Below are 19022 nucleotides of genomic sequence, written 5' to 3' on the forward strand. Positions count from 1 at the left end.
GTATCGGTGCAACCCTAATGAAAGATAATGTTATGTCAAAGAAATTGATACCCAACATATCATGCTTTAAATTTGCGCCTGTTCTTGGAATGGCAACATTCTTTTACCCTTAAAAGTCTCCATAGGCGATGTTTAAAAATGTATACAGGTTACAGGGGCGCTTTAAAACCTTTTTTTTTTCCTTATTTATTTTACTTTTATTTTTTATTTTGACAGTTTAAAAAAAAAAAATTGGATCAGTTTTATTCCTATTACAAGGAATGTAAACATCCTTTGTAATAGAAAAAAAGCATGACAGGGCCTCTTAAATATGAGATCTGGGGTCAAAAGGACCTCAGATCTCATATTTACACTAAAATACAAGGTGGGTCCGGTAAGCGGCGGAGATGACAGGCGGGAGGGGGTGGGCACCTCTCCCGCTGACTGTAAAAGTGATCTCACGGCAAATGCACTTTTACCTTAAAGAGAAATGCACAGTGTTCCCGAAAATACCAGGGTTATGGCAAGTAACTGCTGCTATAACCCCAGTATTTAGCGTCAAAGTACAGACGTACGGGTACGTCATTTTGCATGAAGGGGTTAAAGTATAACTAAAGGCTAAACTTTTTTTTTTTTTTCTGTTTTGGATAGAGTGGAGATTTATTATAACACCTGTCAGTTTTTATTGCTGTCTGTGTCCCCGTTAGGGAGATTCATCCTTTCTATTTGTTATGTTTACTATTATCACTAAAAGTGAAAGTAAAAGTTAAAAAAAGCACAAATTTTGGGTAGTCCCAATAAAAGTATTACAGGTGAAATCTTCCAATGGGGACATTAGTTCTGGTGACCCTGAGAGATTTCCTTAATTTGCAGGGATTTCCTCTTAATTCCTGTTTGGCTATGGGACAGGAAGCAAAGGTAGATCTCCCAAATGGGACAAAGATGGCAAAAATAAACCTGACAAGGGTTAAAACTCTCCCTTACTTTATCCAAAATGAAAAAAAAATACATTTTGCCTACAGTTCTACTTTAATTTCTTCTTTGCCCGATCTTCTCTACTGCTACTCTGAAAACAAGTAGGGACAATCTACATATTTGTTTGTTTTGCACTTCACTTCTGTACAAAAAACTTGCTGTATTCAGATTTGTTCAATCTACTTTTTTTCTATTGCAATATTTATTTTTTTTATTAAGTAAATTGAAGAAAAGGAATACTGCCTGCCCAGGGTCCAAATAACTGCAACATAAGCATGCATTAGTCACCATTAAAACTGGACTAGGAAGGCTAGCCTTAACATTTTCCGTGTCCAGATGGTCAGGTCTGGTATCCTAGTTGGAGTGCCTTGTACTGAGACTGGCCTAGTTGTAAAGGTAAACTAGGAATAAAAGGAGGATATGGAAAAGCAGGAAAGAGGGAAGACAATAACTGGGAGATGACAGGGGGTGGAGTTTTCCTTCTGGGCGTAAATTTAAACACTCTATGTTCTTCAAGGTAGCTAAGGGTAGCCAGATCCAAGGTAGCTAATGTATAACAGGGCCAGGGTTTCTAAACTTTAAGAATTTTTTATTGGGAATCAGTAAGAATACTAGAGCGTTTTCTGTTATTAGGTAACTTGTTCATACACCCTTAACCTCAGCTTGATAATCTACATGGTTTTTCCATGCTTTAGCAATGAATGGACTGCTAAGCTGCATTAGAGAGGAGAGTAGCCAGTTTTTCTTTTGTGACTGTGAGTTCCAGGACTGAGTGGCGCAATAGAGCCTTTAGCAAAGGAAACAGTCTAGGTAAGGCTGAAAATGCTTGTCCAAAAGGAAATCTGGTTCTTCCAGGACCGTCAGACATGAAAACAACACCTTTCTGACCACAGACACTCAGCCTTTTTTTTTTTTATGACTGTTAATGGAAAATGTGCAGAGTATGCATTTAGAATGTGTTTGATGTGTATTTTGAATAGCTTCTACTGCAGTGATTTTATAAAAATTAAAGCTTATAAGTAACAACTGGTAATGACGTATCAAACTCCGAAGCATCACAAATACATGTCAGACACATTGTAAACAAATATCAGACATGCTGCTAATACATCTTATATTGAGTCAATTTTTCCTGAAGGAACGTAAAGGAAGCATACTTTTTTGTAGGCACTTTTCGATTTCTTTGAAGCCCATTTACTGAAACTCTTAAAGGATAAGTTCACCTTTGGGAACATGTTACATGTTCCACCCGTTTGTAGGGTTGAACACGTTCCCAGTGCTGCATTGTCTCCCGACCCGCTGCCTCTGGTGACAGCAAGCCGGGGATCTTCTCCCCGAACTCGCTGTCACAATTTAAAAAACAATAACAAGGCTGTGCGGGGCTCTGCACACCCGACCGCATCATTCATTTACAGAGTTCTGTGAATGGGAGAACCACAAGTACTGGCAGCCTTTACAGCTTTCGGCTTGTAGTTCTCAATAAACTACCAAAGTGCTGTTGAGCACTCTAGATGGTTCTTAGTTTCTTTCATCATTGTGTAACTGCCTGCTCATATAAGCTATGAGCAGACAGCTTACACTGACAGTCTGCAGGATTCCTGTATTGCACTCGCAATCTGCTGATTGCAGGTGCAATATTTTGCAGACTCCTAGTAAAATAAATAAATGCACATTTTTTTATCTGCAAAAAGATGTGCATTTATTATTTTATTTTCACAAAGGTGAACCTATCCTTTAGGCCCCTTTCACACTGGGGCGGTAGGGGGCATCGGCGGTAAAACAGCGCTATTTTTAGCGCTGTTTTACCGCGGTGTTCGGCCGCTAGCGGTGCTGTTTTAACCCCCCCGCTGGCGGCCGAAAAAGGGTTAAAACTACTCGTACAGCGCGGCTATAGCTGCAGTATAGCCGCGCTGTCCCATTGATTTCAATGGGCAGGAGCGGTTTAGGAGCGGTGAATACACCGCTCCTTCACCGCTCCAAAGATGCGGCTCGCAGGAGATTTTTTCTTCTCCTGCCAGCGCACCGCTTCAGTGTGAAAGCCCTCGGGCTTTCACACTGAACAAACAGCGGAGGCTGTTTAGGGGCGGTGTGCAGGCGGTATTTTTAGCGCAATAACACCTGCAAACTGCCCCAGTGTGAAAGGGGCCTTAAAGATCATGTCAAGACAAAAAGTAAATAGTACTATTGTCTTGGCAATGCTAGATTGCAACTGTGAGGCAAACAGTCCATGTGTTATATAATATTGTTCCAGTCAGGGATTTGATAATGCCACTGAGTATAGGGGTGTTAACTGTAGCTTTTTTGTTATTCTATACCATACAGCCTTCTGCTGAACTACCTATCCCTACATTACTAGTGGATTGGGGGGTATAGCTTTTTCTCTTTACAGTTGTGGCCAACTCTCTTGATTTAGTTGGCCTCATATGCGGCCCCTAACATCACCAAAGGGCAGCACATAAAATGCAGTGAATGTTTGTTAGTAGAGACAGCAGACACACAACACGATATAGTCCAAAAATTATGGACATGATATAAGAGATAGTCAGAGATTGCAGCATGGTGCAAGAGATGGTCAGAGACTTTGGACATGCTATAGAAGTTGTTGGAGACTAAAGGCATACTATAGGGGACGGTCATAGCTAGAGGTCGACCGATATATCGGCCGATATTTGGCTTTTTTTACTTAATCGGCATCGGCGGATTGTGCTGATAAAAAAAGCTGATTATACCTTCAGCGGGACTTGCAAATGACTTCTGTAATAGAAGTCAATGCAAGTTTTCTAAAGTTTTCTTCTCTCCTCCTCTGGGCAGCCTGCCAAGTCTGATAAGAAGATACATTGTATCTCTTTCAGGTTCTTTTATCAATAGACTGAACTCCGTGAAGAAGTTCTCAGTTTAACCATTTAAAGACTAAATCTTTTCTGACACTTGTTGCTTACAAGTAAAAATCCTGTATTTTCTGCTAGAAAATCACTTAGAACCCCCAAACATTATATATATTTTTTCTAGCAGAGACCCTAGGGAATAAAATAGCGGTTGTTGCAATATTTTATGTCACACGGTATTTGCGCAGCGGTTTTTCAAACGCAATTTTTTTTGAAAAAATACACTAATGAAATTAAAAAAAAAAAAAAAAGCAGTAAAGTTAGCCCATTTTTTTTCGTCCAAAAGTTTTGATTACCTGTTTTTGTGTATTTAATATTTAAGATAGTTATTTTTTTTTTAATCTAAATTATACATACAAGTGAACTGATTGGAGGTTTGTTTTGTTTAATAAATGTTTAAATATAAAAAATTTTCTGTATCACTTATTACTTAAGGCTGCTTTCACACTGGTGCGGGCATGCGTTGACGGTAAAACGCTGTTAGTTTTAGCGGCGCTTTACCGTCATTTTAGCGGCGCTATTCGGCTGCTAGCGGGTCGCTTATAACCCAGCTAGCGGCCGAAGAAGGGGTTAAATGCGCCCCTGAAGCGCTGCTGCCGAAACGCTTTGCAGGCGCTTCGGCAGCGGTGCGCATTCATTTCAATGGGCAGGAGTGGTGGAGGAGCGGTATACACCGCTCCAAAGATGCCGCTTGCAGGACTTTTTTTTAACATCCTGCCAGCGCATCGCCTCAGTGTGAAAGCACTCGAGCTTTCACATAGACTGCAGGGGAGCCGTTTTACAGGCGCTATTTTTAGCCTGTTAGATTTTATGCGATGAAGGGAAAAAAAAAGAAAAGAAATCGGCCTAATATATCGGCCCAAAAAAATCGGCATCATATATCGGCCATCGGCCACCGCGATTTCTAAATATCGGCTTTGGCATCGGCCAGAGAAAAACCCATATCGGTCGACCTCTAGTCATAGCCTGGAATCATATTAAATGAGACTGCTAGAAATCACTACTATAACAGGCATTATGGAAACAAAGATTAGTGTCTGCAGGAGCCCTGAAGGCTGCACAAAAGGAGGCAAAGGGCTGCAGGTTGGACACCAGGAAGACCATTTTTTTTTTAACAATTTTGAAGGGTGGGGGGGGGGGAGGTGGAAGCCTATTGCTACTTTTACCCATGTAATTTATGCTGTATGTGTTGATGCTGTCCATTCTGCTTACGGTGTTTTTCTTTTCTTTTTTAAAACATTGTCTACTGCACACAATTTTACAAGGGTGTTTTATTAACTCTACGGTCATGAGGAAAACCCTCATATGATGCAGTAGACTACTTCTTTAGTTCTGTTAGGCCAGGGTGTTAACATTTTTCCTTTAGAGGGGCTTTTAAAGTGGCATTAAACCCTAAACTAAAAATATAATACATTGCATTTTACCAATCATTAGATGTGGTGGTTGCATGAGTTTTTGTTTTTTTTAATGCTTTTTTGTACCTCTGTTTTAACCCAGTGATCCAGCCAATATCACACCTCCTGTTAGAGTTCCCCACTTTGGATGAAGGAGCAATAGAGAGACCTTTGGACAGCAGCATTGCTAATCTGGGGGGAGGGTAGTGCTTGATGCTCTAGCAGATTTAGATGCACTATAGAAATTGACCTAACAATTTTTAAGCAGTTAGAGCAACCATTTTTTGTTCTTCTGGGATAAAGGTTTACATAAATAAAAAACGATCATTGTAGACACCCCTGTTGAGGTAAATGGTTCGTCTCTTAACTGCTGCATCTGCAGAACAACCTGTTTTGTTGAAAAACAGCAGACTTACTGGCTAGATCACCAGGTGAAAATAAAGGAAAGGAATTCTAAAAAAGAAAACGAATGCAGCCATTACATCTAAGAATTGGTAAGCTGCATTATAATGTTTGCTTTTGGATTTAATATCGCTTTAATAACTCCTTGCTCTTTAATACAGCGGCCTTTATGCTCTGAAATTCTCTTTCCATTCCTGTCATATTCTCTTTAAAAACTTTAATATTGTATCTCAACCATATCTCTTCAAAATTGCCTTTCCATCTCTCTGTACTACAAATGTTCATCACCAAGTAACCAATCTCTGTCACCTGCTGCCACTGCCACGTCCTTTGCTTTTCTAGTGTTTATTAACATCTTGGATTGTAGGCTCTCAAGAGTAGGACCCAGGACTCAGCTCATGTGTCATGGCTTTGTAGCTGTTGTTTTCTGCAGTCTGAAGAATTGTGTAAAATTGCCTAATTTACCTTGGCCATTATGCAGCTTTGCAGGATAACTAATGGAGACATAGTAAATTCTCCTGTGATGGCATCTCATACCATTGCAAATTCCCTTCTCAGCTTGAAAAAGAATTGTAGATTGAAGGCATCCTTTGGCTTTCTCCAAATGCCAAACTGACTGGATGTAGGAAATGGGGTGAAAGGTGATTCACCAGACCACAGTGTGATTTTCATCTACTTGGAGTTCCATACTTTGTACTCCAGGTTGTGCACCTTTCTGTGTTGTCCTTGGATGTAAGTAGATTCCAAACGTCAGTCCTGCCATAAATTTCAGCTTTCTAAAATGTATAATATACTGTACAGTTTTTTTGAGACTGGGCCACAGAGGTGCGTTTGTGGCATTCACCATCGTTTCTCTGTCAGTAAAGTTCATTTGAAGTTCTTTTCAGGGTGCAATTTGTTTGGCATATGCTGTCATAATCCTTTTTGCGCCCCCAATTATTTGACCCTTGTTGGTTGATGTGGTAAAGAGTGTCTGGATTACTGTTGTTTTTACTTAGTACCCATTTAACTGGGTAACCTGAGGTAGAATTGAATTTGGTTAATTTTACTTGCTTAGGCCCCTTTCACACTTGTGCGACTTGGACTCCATGATTTCCAATAGGTACCATTCATATATGTGCGACTTGAAGTCGCACCGACTTCAAAGTAGTCCCTGGGCCACTTTGGTTTGACTTTGATGCGAGTTGAGGTCCATAGACCTCAAGTTTACACAGGCATTCCCTGAAATTGCGTCAAAATTGTGGCCGTAAAATCGCAGCAGTTTGAAAGTGGCCTTAGATCTACTGCAGGTCGTTTTGTTACAATGTCTTAAACTGAGCTGAAGACTTGCAAATTTTTATTTTTGTTTTCCTTCCTTCAGGCAAAAACTATTCCTCCAAGATGAAGACATGTCTATCATCATTAACACATACTACAGCCAGAAGATTATAGCAAACCAGAATGAAGATACAGAGGATAAGACCTACTACTCAACTTCACCACTAAAGAAAAGATTGGTGCCATTATCAGTAGTATTTCAATTAGATAATGGAAATTCTAGCTGTTATGTAGAATGCCAAAGCAGACAGCAAGTGAGTATGTACAAATGTGAAGAAAAGTTTTTACTTGTTCTTAACTATAAGCATCTTATTCTTTTTATTTTTAAATTGTATGTAATGTATTGACAAGCCTTTTCTGTTTACTACACACCATTACATTATCTTTGTCTCTCCATATATTTTAACCACTTCAGCCCTGGAAGGATTTACCCCTTAATGACCAAGCCATTTTTTGCGATACGGCACTGCTTCGCTTTAACTGACAATTGTGCGGTCATTCGATGTTGTACACAAACAAAATTTATGTCCTTTTTTTCCCATAAATAGAGCTTTCTTTTGGTGGTATTTGATCACCTCTGTGGTTTTTATTTTTTGCGCTATAAGCAAAAAAACTTTTTGTTATAATAAATATTCCCCACCCCCCCAAAAAAAATTATCAGTTTAGGCCAATATGTATTCTTCTACATATTTTTGTAAAAAAATTTGCAATAAGTTTATATTATTATTATTATACAGGATTTATATAGACAGTTTACGTGGTGCTTTACAACTTGAGGTTAGACTGTACAAATACAATACACTTTAATACAGTAGGAATCAGAGGGCCCTGCTCCTTAGATCTTACAATCTAAGAGGGAATTGTTATATTGATTGGTTTGCGCCAAACTTATAGCGTCTACAAAATATAAATACAAACTACAAACATTTTTTTTTTTTACTTGTAATGGCGGTGATCAGCTTTTTTTAGCGGGACTGCGTCATAACGGTGGACAGATCGGACCCTTTTTTGGAACCAGTGACATTCATACAGCGATCAGTACTAAAAATAGCCACTGATTACTGTATGAATGACACTGGCAGGGAAGGGGTTTACACTAGGGGGCGATCAAGGGGTTAAGTGTTCCCTAGGGAGGTGTTTCTAACTGGGGGGGAGTGGACTGACTGGGAGTAGAGAGAGATCGCTGTTCCTGATCACTGGGAACAATGTGATCTCTCTACTCCCCTGTCAGAATGGGGATCTGTTTGTTTACATTGACAGATCCTCGTTCTGGCTCTCTGTGGAGCGATCGCGGGTGGCCAGCGCACGCCTGCTATTGATCTCATTGTGGCTGACGTACAGCTACATCGATTCATGCTGTTGTGGCAACCTGCAGTATAATGACGGCGGCTGGTCGGCAAGCGGTTAAAGTGGCACTTTACTGAAATTAAAAGAAAAAACGGTGAACAGGCTGATTTTTTAAATACAGAATAGACATACTATTTCTCTTTTGCATTAAAGTATTCTCACGTTCCTCAACAAAATGGTGGCTATCTGCACACCGACTCCCTGTTGCATAAATGCAATTAGTTGGGTAAGAGATGGCTTCAGCTCCTGTTCTCCATCTGTAGGACACAATATCTAAAAACTCACAAGCAAAAGCCAGTGGGTGAAGGAAAAGGAGGTGGGACTTTGAATGAAGCCAATGGTTTGCAAGCCGACACATAACGGTGGGTCAATAAAATTCTTTTATTGCATGTTCATACAAACAATGGTATCAGACAATATCAATTTTAACACTTGGTAAAATGTTAACAATGATAACCAAGGATCAACATAAGGACCATTAGTATAGTTATCAAATATAATGGGGTAACATGAGTAATAACATGGGTATGAGCAATATTACTGAAGATGGACAAGGGATCACCAGGTGTCAGAAAGCGTAGATGGTTAAAACAAGGTAATAACTGCCTGATAGCTGGCCTCAAATTCCTGTTAAAGGGTAAAACTCTGTGTAGCATGGATTGGAACAAAGGGCAACCGGTAACTCGACGCGTTTCGTGGTTCAAGACCACTCATCAGGAGCAGACATGTCAAGTTTCTGGAAATTAAAGATAATAATAATAGTATCATGGGTCAGAGTTATAGTGGGTACAAGGGGCCGAGTAATCCCCCAAAAGCAAAAGTACTCACAGCAGGCATGGGTAGATGGTGAATGGCCAGGTACGGCAACCGTCCGGGACTGATGCCGGGCCGGGAGCTGAGGCGGGCCCCCCCGCCGCGGCGACCAAAGCAGGCACCCCCCCAAAAAACGATGCAGAGCCACGAGGCACCCTAGGGTAAAGAGTGATGGATGAGTGATGATGCAGGGGGTATTGGTACAGAGGGAAAGTGTGTGAGCTGGATAAAGATAGGGGGGAAAGTGGGAGGAGGGGGGGGAAGAAAGGGGGGAAAAAAAAGGGAGGGAGAGAGGAGGAATAGTAGGGGAGGGGGGGAAATAAGCAATGGTGTGGAAATCTGTAGGTGGGTGGATGGAGTGAGGAAAGGAGTGAAGGAAAGAAGAGTGGGTGAAGCTGGAAAGTAACATGTGATCGAACAAAGGTAGAGTGGCATTACCTGTGTGACAGGGTGGTGTGGAGTAGGAACCACCACCACATTGTAGTGTATCTGTAGTGTGCCTCGAACGCCGCACCGCCCCAGGTAAAAAAGAGCGCCCATATATAGGCGCCGCCGCGGGGAGGCCCGCCAACGTCACGCACGCACGGCCAAAGGTGGGAGGAGCCACAGCGGGGGGCCGACCAATGATCGGCGGCCGCTGGGACCAACCCACCAAGCCTGCGAGCATAGCAACAACAGCGCAGAGGGCGCGGCGGCGTCGGGAGACGCAGCGCACGTCCGTCGCGGGTGGCGTGACGTCGATGGGCAGTGGAGGCAAGCCCCGCCCCCCCCCCACACACGCCCACCAGAACGGGCGGGCGGGGGAGGAGGGGGGGGGAACATGTTGCCGACAGTGCCCATCGCAGCTCCCGGGCAGGCAAGGGCCGGACGGCCCACCGGCCAGCCACGAGCCATCCGCCCAGGATTGGATTAAAATAATGATCAATCAAGGCTGAAGGTAAACCATAATTGTTAAACATTAAAACCCAATCACAGGATAAGAAACATGGCATGTACAATTTAGAACTGGTCAAATGACACAAGGGTAAATACAGGTGAGGCTACCAAGAAATCAATAAGGGCAAATTAATAACAGTTGTTAATAACATCAAGGTATAGCTAGTAAAGCAAACCAAAGGCTTCCATCCCTATTAATATGAACAACAAAGGGGGAGGGAAATTGGGACTTTATATGAAACTGCGCCGGGTAGAGGCCGCAAGTTTCCATCCCTCTGACACAATATCTAAAAACTCACAAGCAAAAGCCAGTGGGTGAAGGAAAAGGAGGTGGGACTTTGAATGAAGCCAATGGTTTGCAAGCCGACACATAACGGTGGGTCAATAAAATTCTTTTATTGCATGTTCATACAAACAATGGTATCAGACAATATCAATTTTAACACTTGGTAAAATGTTAACAATGATAACCAAGGATCAACATAAGGACCATTAGTATAGTTATCAAATATAATGGGGTAACATGAGTAATAACATGGGTATGAGCAATATTACTGAAGATGGACAAGGGATCACCAGGTGTCAGAAAGCGTAGATGGTTAAAACAAGGTAATAACTGCCTGATAGCTGGCCTCAAATTCCTGTTAAAGGGTAAAACTCTGTGTAGCATGGATTGGAACAAAGGGCAACCGGTAGCTCGACGCGTTTCGTGGTTCAAGACCACTCATCAGGAGCAGACATGTCAAGTTTCTGGAAATTAAAGATAATAATAATAGTATCATGGGTCAGAGTTATAGTGGGTACAAGGGGCCGAGTAATCCCCCAAAAGCAAAAGTACTCACAGCAGGCATGGGTAGATGGTGAATGGCCAGGTACGGCAACCGTCCGGGACTGATGCCGGGCCGGGAGCTGAGGCGGGCCCCCCCGCCGCGGCGACCAAAACAGGCACCCCCCCAAAAAACGATGCAGAGCCACGAGGCACCCTAGGGTAAAGAGTGATGGATGAGTGATGATGCAGGGGGTATTGGTACATACCCCCTGCATCATCACTCTTTACCCTAGGGTGCCTCGTGGCTCTGCATCGTTTTTTGGGGGGGTGCCTGTTTTGGTCGCCGCGGCGGGGGGGCCCGCCTCAGCTCCCGGCCCGGCATCAGTCCCGGACGGTTGCCGTACCTGGCCATTCACCATCTACCCATGCCTGCTGTGAGTACTTTTGCTTTTGGGGGATTACTCGGCCCCTTGTACCCACTATAACTCTGACCCATGATACTATTATTATTATCTTTAATTTCCAGAAACTTGACATGTCTGCTCCTGATGAGTGGTCTTGAACCACGAAACGCGTCGAGCTACCGGTTGCCCTTTGTTCCAATCCATGCTACACAGAGTTTTACCCTTTAACAGGAATTTGAGGCCAGCTATCAGGCAGTTATTACCTTGTTTTAACCATCTACGCTTTCTGACACCTGGTGATCCCTTGTCCATCTTCAGTAATATTGCTCATACCCATGTTATTACTCATGTTACCCCATTATATTTGATAACTATACTAATGGTCCTTATGTTGATCCTTGGTTATCATTGTTAACATTTTACCAAGTGTTAAAATTGATATTGTCTGATACCATTGTTTGTATGAACATGCAATAAAAGAATTTTATTGACCCACCGTTATGTGTCGGCTTGCAAACCATTGGCTTCATTCAAAGTCCCACCTCCTTTTCCTTCACCCACTGGCTTTTGCTTGTGAGTTTTTAGATATTGTGTCATAGGGATGGAAACTTGCGGCCTCTACCCGGCGCAGTTTCATATAAAGTCCCAATTTCCCTCCCCCTTTGTTGTTCTCCATCTGTAGGAAACTCCTCGGACACATTTTGCCCTTTTTGTGGCTTAATGGCGCCTGTGCCTTGAGATTTCAATGTGTTTGAGATTCCATTTAATCAACTGCCCAGATATCAGCTTTAAGTTAAATCCTATGGGCAATGAATAAAGACCTTTATGATGTATTTTGTATTTATGGAGTCTGCCATGATACAAAAAAAATCTGCCCTATTCATTGCCCCTTTTTATTTGTCATACTTTTCCAGGTTTCAGTTGCCAGCGCAATTCAAAGTTTACTTTGCACTCCTGAGAACAGTCTTTGTGCAAGATCCATGACAAACGACTCTTTACTGGATTTGGTGGAAACCCAAAGAGCTGCTTGGTGGAAAGGTGTATGCATCTGTGTTGTTCAGCGAGTTTATTGCCTTACTTCAAGGCATAGTCCAAGACATCTTCATCAAGAACGTATGAAAAATATTCTTGACACTACAGCAATGCCACAAAAGCCAAATTTCAGGTAGGTTCAACAAAATTCTAATTATTGCAAAAATTATAATTTCTTGGTATTCCCATCAGTAAAGTTGCTGTCAGCTTGGAGAGAAAAATCCTCTTAACTGAGGAAATACTCCTGTGCCATTTTTTAATGGGACAAGTCTATATTGGGCAGATACAGGGGGTCCCCGGGTTACAAACAAGTTAGGGACTGTAGGTTTGTTCTTAAGTCGAATCTGTTTGTAAGTCGGAACAGGTACATTTTTTAAGTGTAGCTCCAGCCAAAAAAACTATTTTTAAGCTTTTTGGATAGCATAGGGAAGGGTCAACACCGCTGTAAGGTTTGTTTTGCTGTCTGTGCCTCTGTTCAGAAAATTTCACCTCACTTTCTGTCCCAATGACAATTGGATTTTGAAAATTTTGGTTTGTTGTGGAAACAAGCCTTGGTGATAAAGCATCAGTGGAGGTACCTTTTCCCCAAAATAGCTCTTACGGAGAGAATTTCCCTTCCTAGGGGTAGATTTCCTCTCACTTCCTGTTGTCTGCCTCTGTTTGTAAGTAGGAGTCGTTTGTAAGTCGGATGTTTGTAACTAGGGGACCCCCTGTACTACAAAACCAGTATAGACTTGAAGTGTTGGGGATGGATAAAACAAATCTGAAAAATAATGGAGATTTTCAAACTGATACCTCAGGAAAATATCGATAAAAGGCCTTTCATACAAATGCATAAAATGATTGATAAAATTTTATTACAAACCTTGAAAAGTTAAATTGTTGTACAATAAAATCATACAAGGTGTCAATTATTTCCTAACTTAAAGGGTAACTCCACGTTCATGGGGAAAAAAATGGCAAATAAAGAAAAAATTATATAACGCATATGATTGCGACACTAATCATTTTGTAATTGAATGTTATTAAAAATTGCCTTTCCTTTTCAATCTGCAATTTTCTGAGAATACATTGCAATATGGCTACCTGGAGTTTTCTGTAGACAGAGTGTGTACTGACCACTCCCCAGAAACATTATTTCCTGCTTGTGTGATTGGCTCACCAATTTTCCCTGAAGTCTGCCTAAGATACAAGTCAGATTTCAGGCATCTCTTTCAACAAAAATGTCATTTTTTTGAGAGATGCTTTCAATAGGAACATGTCTAAAGGGATGCAGACCCAGCAGATTTCTTCATTAGTGCCCTGTAGCTCCACACCTGACAGTTAATTTTGGAACCACTCCCATTAAACCTACTCAGAACAGAAGTACAGAGAAACACACAGGGATTTCTCCAGAATAACAAGGTAGGAATCTGCAACAAAGTTTGTTATAATCCTTGCAATGTACATTGATCAGCCAGAGGGGAATGTTTTTTTCTCAACAAAAGTGGAGTTACGATTTAAGCGTTAGTCTACATGTTCCACGTAGTTCCTTCTCTTCAGGACCATTAGGATATGGCTTGAGAAGGAGACAAATCATCTGTGGAAAAAAGCAAGGGTACATTAATGTTACATTACAATCAAAAATGATCAGTTTAATCAAGCATAATCTTTAAACCTCAAAATAAGGGTCGAATCAAACAACCAAACACAAACATCATAGAAAACAGGGCAGACCTGTGCTGAGAGAAAAAAAAAACCTCAACCATACAGCCAAACACACACACGTGTTACCTGAACAGATAAAAAGTACGTGGGTGGGCCACCTGTATCATCCCAGACTGTGGGGAGGCGTCATTGGATCGAGAGAGGAACATTCAAACCCTAGAATCATTTATTATAGACATACCTCAATCTATTGTAGAATCAAGTTATTATGTATAATCACTCACTTTAGTTAAAAAAAAAAAAAAAAAAAAAGGTCATTCCTTAAAGGTAATCTTACTTCAAGCAGTCCCCGCCAACAGTAACAAAGGTTCACTTCAGTAAGTCTTCCTATTTATCCATCCATGACTGTAATGAAACAAACTGTAGCGTATAATACTCAAAAGATAGTTGTTCGGAACTAAGATTGGATAGATAGACATATAAAAGTTACAGAACCCATACGCATCTCACCATAAAGAAGCTTACCTGCTAATAAATGCATAAAGGGCTCACATCGACTGGCACCTTTCCATACTGGCTTTCGATCATCAACAATGGTCAGATGTGGGGGAAGAAGCATCACTCTCTCTTAATACCCTGGTCTTCCTCAAAGACCGCCCCGGAAAAAACCCTCCTTAGTGGTCTTGGCCAAAACCAATGATGGCCAAAGACGATCCCAGGGTGAGGGGAAAGGTCCCCTCCCCACTAGAATGGGCCAGATATAATATAAACAACGTCCCAAGCGTCTCCCATACCTCGGAAACGCCGGGACTCCTTAATACTACCAGAGGTCACACAACCGGAAATTACGCAATCCTGTGGTCAGAAGTTGCATCAATGGCAACATCTGCCCCGCCATGTGTGTTCCACCTTGAAGTGCAAACAGGAAGATGACACTGAAACCTGCCCAAAGAAGGGGGGGGGGAGTCCTTTTTTAAGAATTTCAAAGTATGCCTGATGTGGTAGTAATTTCAGTTGTCTGTCTATAAAAGCTAAATACTGACTTGATTTTAAATAATTTCCAGAAGATGTGAAAATTAATCACATTCCGTTATCTTGTGTTTTGGTGGTTTAGTTTGCAGCAAATATATCAAAAAGAAATGGCAAATGTTCAAGCATCTCTCACTAAAATATGTTCTTAAATTCCTAAACGCTACAGGAGCATCTCCTGTAGTAAGTTCAGATGTACAGAACAAAGCAGAGAAAGTTTGCATGGATCATTGACTGTACTTATGAATTACTGTAATTGTGTACTGCTATGCTCTGGATGGCACAGAATGTACCTCTCACAAACTGACTCCCCTTAATTTTTTTGGCAGGATTTGATACTTAACATTGCCAAGACATTAGGTTATTGAATGGTTACATGCAAACATTTATGAAAAGACAATACACTAAAAAATATATATATATATATATATACATACACACACACACACACACACACACACACACACACACACACACACACACACACGTATACGCACACAGTACTGTGCAAAAGTTTCAGGCAGGTGTGAAGACATGCTGTAAAGTAAGAATGCTTTCAAAAATATCTAAATCAATGTTTAGCGTGACTACCTTTTGGCTTCAAAGATAGTTACATAGTTAGTCTGGTTGAAAAAAGATAAAAGTCCATTTATTTCAACCAATAAAAGGAGATTTTTTTTTTCTTTTTTATACAATCCTGCTATATATATACAAGCCCATACACACAGTTGATCCAGAGGAAGGCAAAAAACACCAATAAAGCATGATCCAGTTTGCTCAAGCAGGGCAAAAAAAATGCCTTCCTGACCCCCCAAAGAGACAATCAGATACAGTATTCCCTGGATCAACTTTAGGCTCACCAGCAAGCCACCAACCAGTTTCACTCTTACACTTGCATAATTTGTACACTTGCACGAGATTAGGGATTTTGTAGGATTAGAGTCAGGCATATGATTAACCAATTATTCCAAGCAGAAGCTAGTGATAATCAATTTCATACGTAGGTTGCAACATTCATTAACTGAAACAAAAACAGCTGTATAGGAGGCTCAAGGTGAGAAACAGGCAAATTCTGCTACTAAGGTTGTGGAAGACTGTTGCATGCCACAGGTTATACACCATGGCAAGGCTGAACACAGCAACAAGACACAAGGTAGTTATACTGCATCCACTAGACCTCTCCCAGGCAAAAATTTCAAAGCAGGCTGGGGTTTCAATATGTGGTTTCAATATTTGCTGGTCAAGTTCTTTTGAAGAAACACAAAAAAAGGGGCAACATTGAGGACTGTCAACACAGTGGTCAACCACGGAAACTTAATGTAGCAAATGAAAGACACATCATGCTCACTTCCCTTCGACATAGGAAGATACCCAGCAGTGCCATCAGCACAGAACTGGCGAAAACCAGTGGGGCCCAGGTACACCTATTGTCCGGAGAAGTCTGGCCAGAAGTCGTCTTGAAGGAAGAATTGCAGTCAAAAAGCCATGCTTCCGACATGGAAACAAGGCTAAGCGACTCAACTATGCAAAAAACAAAGGAACTGGGGTGCAGATAAATAGCAGCAGGTGCTCTGGACTGAAGACTCAAAATTTGTCTGTAGCTGCAGGCAGTTTGTTCTCCGAAGTGCTGGAGAGCGGAACAGTGAGTTCTTCCAGGCAACAGTGAAGCATAGTGGAGGTTTCTTGCAAGTTTGGGCCTGCATTTGAGATTTGGTCAGAATCAATGGTGTAATCATTGCTGAGAACTACAGGCAGATATTTATCCATCATGCCATACCATCAGGGAGGCATGTGATTGGCCCCAAATGTATTCTGCAGCAGGACAATGGCCCCAAACATGCAGCCAATGTCATTAAAAGATACGTTCACCTTTTGACAAAAAATAATAAATGCACGAGCCTGTAAAGCATTGCGTCAGCAATCAGTAGCTCGCTGATGCCATGCAAGTCTCCTGCAGACCTGTCAGCATATCTGCTTGCTCCTACTTCATACGAGCAAACCGATACACTCAGACAGGAAGAATCAGTGAACTACCACAGCACCATGGTAGTTCATTGAGAACTACAAGCCAACAGCCACCTAAGGTTGTTGGGACTTTTAGTTTTCCATTCACAGAATACTGTGAATGAGTGACAAAGCCTGGTGGGCAGAGCCCCACACAGCCACATTTTTTTTAAATTGTGACAACTAGCAAATCACCACCCCCCTGCTTTCAAAGCGGGGGGGAGGAGCGGGGGCTGGTCCTTTTAGAACATGGTACACCCTGAATATGGAGGTAACATATTAAAAAAGGTAAACTTCTTCTTTAAGAACTATCTTCAGTGTAAAGAAGAACAAGGATTCCTGGAAGTGATGGTTTGGCCCCCACAGAGCCCTGATCGCAACATCATCAAGTATGTCTGGGATTACATGAAGAGACAGAAGAATTTAAGGCAGCCTACATCCACAGAAAGTCTGTGGTTCATTCTCCAAGTTGTTGGGAACGACCTACATGCCAAGTTCCTTCACAGATACACTAAAGAAAAAGTTGGAGCTTGCATATACCTAGGTGGGGATCCACCTGACTATTACACACCTAGAAGTACAAGAGACTAATGGAAAAAATGATTGCAAATGGGTGACTATTTAAAGCCCATAAAAGTCCATAGTTTGACACTTGAAGGCAGCCCAGTGGAGCAGTACTCTGGAAAGGCTGGGGAAAGAAGCACAAGGCGCCACTAGTGGCGCTTGTGCTTCTTTTCCCAAGTTCCTTCACAAACTGTGTGCAATCGTACCTAGAAGAATTTATGCTGTTTTTGAAGGCAACCGGTGGTCACACCAAATATTGATTTGATTTGGATTTCTCTTCTATTAATTTACTTTCCATTTTGTTCATTAATACAAATAAACTATTGACACTTCTTCTATTTCTGAAAGCATTCCTAATTTTCAGCGTTTTTTTCACATCTGCCTAAAACTTTTTCCACAGTAGTGTGTGTGTGTGTACGTATATACAATTTTCACTAATTCACATGGTTCCTACGTGCAGTGAACATGGAGTAGCAGCTTAGTCTTCATATTTCCATTGGAGTATTCTGCTCAATGATATTCACATGCATTTTCTATGGATGCTTCCATTTCCTTCCACTGTAAAAAAAAATACTTTTAACCTAAAGGAAAAATGCACTTAAAAGCAAAACACATTTATCTCTTTTGCCCCTTTACCCTGACCTACTCTCCACCTGCACAGACTTTACTCCTTTAGTTAATCAACCCCACATTCTCAATTTCTAAATAAATAAGGACATTTTTTGGGTAATAAACTTCCCTTCAAAAAGTCATTGCCTGATCACTTGCTATAGAGTTTGAATATATTCTTGGCATTTGTCAAGAGCTGTTCTTAGTACATATTTCATAATTTTGGCTGATCGTTAGAAATTGTTGTCTTCTACTTTTTAATCGTATAAACTGGTGGCATAAAAAGTTCAATGCCAGATATTAAAGAGGAGTACCAGTCATTTTTGTGTTTATTAAAAGTCAGCAGCTACAAAAACTGTAGCTGCTGACTTTTAATAAACACACACTTGCCTATCCCCGGATCCCAGCAATGTGCTCACCCAAGCCGTGCTTTCCCTCAGTCTTTTCTCCCGGCGCCGGCATCTCAACAGTGGGCACCCGGCTGTGACAGCTTGCGGCTTCACAGCCGGGTGCCCACTGCGCATGCGCGAGCCACAGGGAACTTTTCCCCACACTGCTGTTACAAGGAAGGGGAGGATCGGGCAGCAGCTGCAGCACTGGGAACATGTTACATATTCCACCTTAAAAACGGGTGGAACGTGTGGACCGTGAACTTATCCTTTAACCACTTGCTTACTGGGCACTTAAACCCCCCTCCTATCCAGACCAATTTTCAGCTTTCAGTGCTCTCACACTTTGAATGACAATTACTCAGTCATGCAACACTGTACCCAAATGATTTTTTTGTCCTTTTTTTCATACAAATAGAGCTTTATTTTGGTGGTATTTGATCACCTCTGGGTTTTTTATTTTTTGAGCTATAAAAGAAAAAAAGACCAAAAATTTGGAAAAAAAAACGAATTTTTCGTAATTTCTG

At 41.5% G+C, this 19022-nt stretch overlaps 1 protein-coding gene across 2 annotated transcripts in view; it reads left to right on the forward strand.

Moving 5' to 3' along the window:
* SPIDR (scaffold protein involved in DNA repair) overlaps positions 1 to 19022 on the forward strand; it is a 1065859-nt gene that overhangs the window by 562952 nt on the left and 483885 nt on the right. For both annotated transcript variants that reach the window (XM_073631564.1, XM_073631565.1), the window contains 2 exons: positions 6996 to 7206; positions 12136 to 12386. In XM_073631564.1, the coding sequence (XP_073487665.1) occupies positions 6996 to 7206; positions 12136 to 12386 (462 nt within the window). The remainder of the gene's footprint in view (positions 1 to 6995; positions 7207 to 12135; positions 12387 to 19022) is intronic.

Source organism: Aquarana catesbeiana, linkage group LG05 (genome assembly GCF_042186555.1).
Source record: "Aquarana catesbeiana isolate 2022-GZ linkage group LG05, ASM4218655v1, whole genome shotgun sequence".
In the NCBI taxonomy this organism is placed as follows: domain Eukaryota; kingdom Metazoa; phylum Chordata; class Amphibia; order Anura; family Ranidae; genus Aquarana; species Aquarana catesbeiana.